This window comes from Neoarius graeffei, chromosome 6, assembly GCF_027579695.1.
Source record: "Neoarius graeffei isolate fNeoGra1 chromosome 6, fNeoGra1.pri, whole genome shotgun sequence".
NCBI classification, from domain to species: domain Eukaryota; kingdom Metazoa; phylum Chordata; class Actinopteri; order Siluriformes; family Ariidae; genus Neoarius; species Neoarius graeffei.
In genome coordinates, this window is record NC_083574.1 from 91506040 (window position 1) to 91510542 (window position 4503).

The following is a 4503-nucleotide window of genomic DNA, read 5'->3' on the forward strand; positions in this document are numbered from 1 at the left end:
GCAGTGAGAATTGCACTTTAAAATCACTTTACTTATTATGGATATACTGCAATGTACATTAATGCAGTATTCAAAATCAAGACATTATTCAAACATGAAATACAAACAGTGTGGCAACTGTCTTGCTTCTAAGGAAAGGCCAATACCGGGGAAAGTTGCCACACCTCTTAGAACCAACCCACGTCATGCACAGTAAGCAGGGACATGTTCTATAAAATAATGAGTGCTCATTCTTCTCCTCTTCAATTTACTGACCAAACATGTGTAAACCCAAAATACTTAATCTTTGTTTTCTGCTCTTTACAAAAACAGGCTTTGCATGTAAGCTGCTAGCTAAGTTTGAAGTGGAAAGCATGATGAAGGAAGGAGACATTATGATAGGTGGCATTTTCCCAATTCATTCAAAACAGGATAATATACTTTTTTCATTTGATTACAAGCCACCAATGGCAGAATGCAAGGGGTAAGTTTAAAAATAATATTATCCTGAAATATAACTGAAGCTTAATTTATAAACCTTCATTAGTTTTGTCATTTTCACTAACCTGTTTCCCCACAGATTCGGCTTGCAAGCCTTTCGCTGGATGAGGACCATGGTGTTTGCAATAGATGAAATAAATCAAGATGGTAATTTGCTTCCTAACATTTCTCTGGGATATATAATTGTGGATTCTTGTTCCTCTCCTACCAATGTTCTGAGAGCCGCCCTCACTTTGATGAGCACATCAGAGAAAAAGTTCTCTCAATGTCATCCACCTCCCATCTTAGGTCTTATAGCTGAATCAGGATCAACCCAGTCTTTAGTTGTGGCTGGGGCAGTTGGACCATTCAAAATACCACTGGTAATACAAAACAATACTTCTGCAAAAGCCTTTACTGTGAAGATGCATGATACAATGTGTTGAGAAATGTAACTGTTTTGTCACTGAATAGGTGAGTTACTTTTCAACATGTGCATGTTTGAGTGACAAAACAAAATATCCTACATTTTTCCGAACAATACCAAGTGACTACTACCAAGCAAAGGCTTTGGCTTTCCTTGTTAGACAATATGGATGGACATGGATTGGAGTTATACAATCTGATAATGATTATGGACGAAATGGAATATTAGCATTCACAAAGGAAGTGGAGGCTCATGGGGTTTGTATTGCATTTGTTGGCACAGTTTTGCGTACATATCCCCAAAGTAAAATCCTTGATGCTATTGAACTAATAAAGCAATCAACTGTCAAAGCTATTCTTGCATTTGCACCAGAGAGAGATATTGATCCTTTAATGAATGAAGTTGTAAAACAAAATATAACAGGAATACAATGGATTGGAACTGAATCCTGGGTAACTGCCGCCAGTCTTTCCACTCCAGAAATGTTCAGATATTTTGGAGGGACAATAGGATTTGTAGTCCGCAAAATGGCCATACCCAAACTAGCACCAGTTCTAAAAGATATCAGCCCATATAATGATTCAGAGTCCGGTTTTGTCAGTGATTTCTGGGAAACATTGGTGGGTTGTAGCCCTCCATCTTCAATAAATTATTTACGTAATCACACAAAAATATGCTCAGGAACAGAAAAGGTTGATTACACAAACAAATTTTTTGATGTCACCCAAGTGAGAGTCTCATATAATGTCTATCAAGGAGTGTATGCAATTGCACATGCACTACACCAAGGGATGTTTTGTGAAAAGCCTGAAAGCAATGTCTCCAGACAATGTCTTAATGCTTCACAGATAACCCCTAAAATAGTGAGTTTTATCTCCATTGAACCATTAATTGGTTCATAATTGAAACTTTTTCATCTTTTCATTGAGCATGTTTTATTTTTTTTTTAAAAAGGTAAGTGAGCAGCTGAAAAAAGTACATTTTGTGGATGCATTTGGAGAGGTAGTGTTCTTTGACAAGAATGGAGACCCCCCTGCTTCATATGAAATCATAAACTGGCAGATGAGAGAAGGTCAAGTGCAGCATATTGTGGTTGGCCATTTCAGCACCTCTGCAAATGGAAAATATGAGCTTGTGATAAATGAAGAGAAGATTATCTGGAGCACAGGAAATTTGGTAGTACAAACATCTATTTAAACATAGATTTTTCTTTTATTCCATCAATCATCTAATCTGTGCTGTACTGTCCTAGACTCCAAAATCTGTTTGTTCAGAAATCTGTCCACAAGGCACAAGGAAAGCACAAATTAAAGGTTTACCTCTGTGCTGCTTTGACTGTATCCCATGTGCTGATGGCTCTATATCAAATACAACAGGTAAAAAGATCTGCTAACAAAAACTGCCAAAAATAATTACATTGTAGTAATTAATCATCCCTCACTGTGCTGTTTTTTTCTTTCTTTCTACTTTAGGGGCAACAAATTGTATTAACTGTCCTGAAGAGTACTGGTCAAATGAAAGAAAAGACAGCTGCATCATGAAAATAACAGAATTTCTATCATTCACTGAAACAATGGGAATTATTCTTATGGTCCTGTCACTATCGGGAGCCTGTTTAACATTTTCTACTATGGTGGTGTTCATACATTTTAGAGACACACCAATAGTAAAAGCAAATAATTCAGAGCTGAGCTTACTTTTACTTCTTTCTCTTATATTGTGCTTCCTCTGTCCTCTCACATTCATTGGTGAGCTCACAGTCTGGTCCTGCATGCTGCGTCACACAGCATTTGGTATTGCCTTTGCCCTCTGCATCTCTTGTATGCTGGGGAAAACTATAGTTGTGGTAACTGCCTTCAGAGCAACACTACCTGGGAACAATGTGGCAGAAAATTTTGGACCACCTCAACAAAGGGCCATTGTGTGTTCATGCACTGCAGTTCAAATAGTTATTTGTATTCTTTGGTTAAATGTTGCACCACCATTCCCAGATAAGGTCTTTGATCAACGCAGCAAAAAAATAATTTTAGAATGTAACACAGGTTCAGACGCTGCATTTTATGCCATTCTAGGATACATTGGCCTTCTTGCCATTGTTTGCTTGGTCCTTGCCTTTTTAGCCAGAAAGCTACCTGATAATTTTAATGAAGCCAAATTCATCACATTTAGTTTGCTTATATTCTGTGCAGTTTGGATCGCCTTTATTCCAGCTTATGTCAGCTCTCCTGGAAAGTATGTAGTAGCTGTAGAAATATTTGCAATTTTGTCTTCAGCTTTTGGCCTACTCATATGCATTTTTGTTCCAAAATGCTACATCATTTTAATCAAACCCGAGAGAAACACACGAAAACATATAATGGGAAATAATTCAAAGGTTAATTAATTATAAGTTATATGTAGTGCTGTTCCAAAATTTAAAATATAATGTTTCTATGAAAATATGATGTACAGCCTCATGGTATAAATACACCCATTATAAACACTATAACCAATAGTAATGTATACTGTATAATTACTCCTATAAAGTTCAACTTACTCTCATACTATATTTGTAATGTGAGAAAGGTGAAAGCACATACAAAAGATAGATGCTATAAAACCTGAGCATGCATTATCTATGGTCATAAAAGTGGATATGCTATACACCTTTCACTTATTTTATATTATTCCCTGAAATAGTTTGTTTGTTTGTTTGTTTGTTTGTTTGTTTTTTATGTTTTAAAAAATGGTCTTGGTTCTTTTTTTCTATACTGTTTTAGTATGGTACGAAAAGCTGAGGATAAAACAGGCTGATTTTATCAGCTCTGATTGACTAATATCTTTAAATAGGAACTCACGTATGGTTGCTGCCAACATGTGGAATTGTAGTAAAAACTCTTAGAGGTAAGCAATGATTTCTCTGCCAGGATTACAGCCTACCATGTATGACCCCAAACAGTCAAAAGAGTAAAATGAAGGCGCGGACACTGACCCAGTGCCCCAGCCAAGACTACAGATGGCCATTTAAGACTGGTCATTTTAAACTCACTCTTCTACCTTCTGTTTGAGTGACATTATTAAATTTCTTTGTAATACTTTTCCAAATCAACAGCAGACATAATAGGCGCCTCACTGCAGGGCTAATATATATCATAAGCTATATACTATACAAAAACTAGCTCACCATGATGGTGAACATTGTCGTGATTTTACACATTAAAACCATAATATTTACAGCTGACAGGAAATGGATGGCAACTGCTTTGACAGTAAGCCAATTTACATGCCTCTATTATGATGGAGTATGGTAGATGGTGGTGTAAAGAGTAAACAAACTGGTGTGCAGTGAAATCAGATGCAAACCTGAATATGCTTGCCTATGTTGCATGTTGTAGCTTCTAACTTTACATATTTAGACAGTTAGCTAGACAGTCTCTTAGTTTCATAGTATTAGCATATCTATACTTCCTGTCAGTAAAATGACTAATGCCATATTTATTCATTTACTGTAAAATTACAGGACTATAACTAGGTACGGTAGATGACTGCATATTCTTGATTCAGATTGTTATGGACAGTCATATGTTAATGGGGGTGGTACCATATAATGAGGAGGAGATTCTACATAAGATGCATGT

At 36.4% G+C, this 4503-nt stretch overlaps 1 protein-coding gene across 1 annotated transcript; it reads left to right on the plus strand.

Moving 5' to 3' along the window:
• The first annotated feature begins 374 nt into the window (after window positions 1-374).
• Window positions 375-3269, plus strand: LOC132888396 (vomeronasal type-2 receptor 1-like). The gene is made up of 6 exons (XM_060924449.1): window positions 375-463; window positions 560-842; window positions 934-1506; window positions 1841-1963; window positions 2139-2262; window positions 2359-3269. The coding sequence occupies exons 1-6, from the start codon at window positions 375-377 to the stop codon at window positions 3267-3269; spliced, it is 2103 nt and encodes a 700-aa protein (XP_060780432.1).
• Window positions 3270-4503: the final 1234 nt, after the last annotated feature.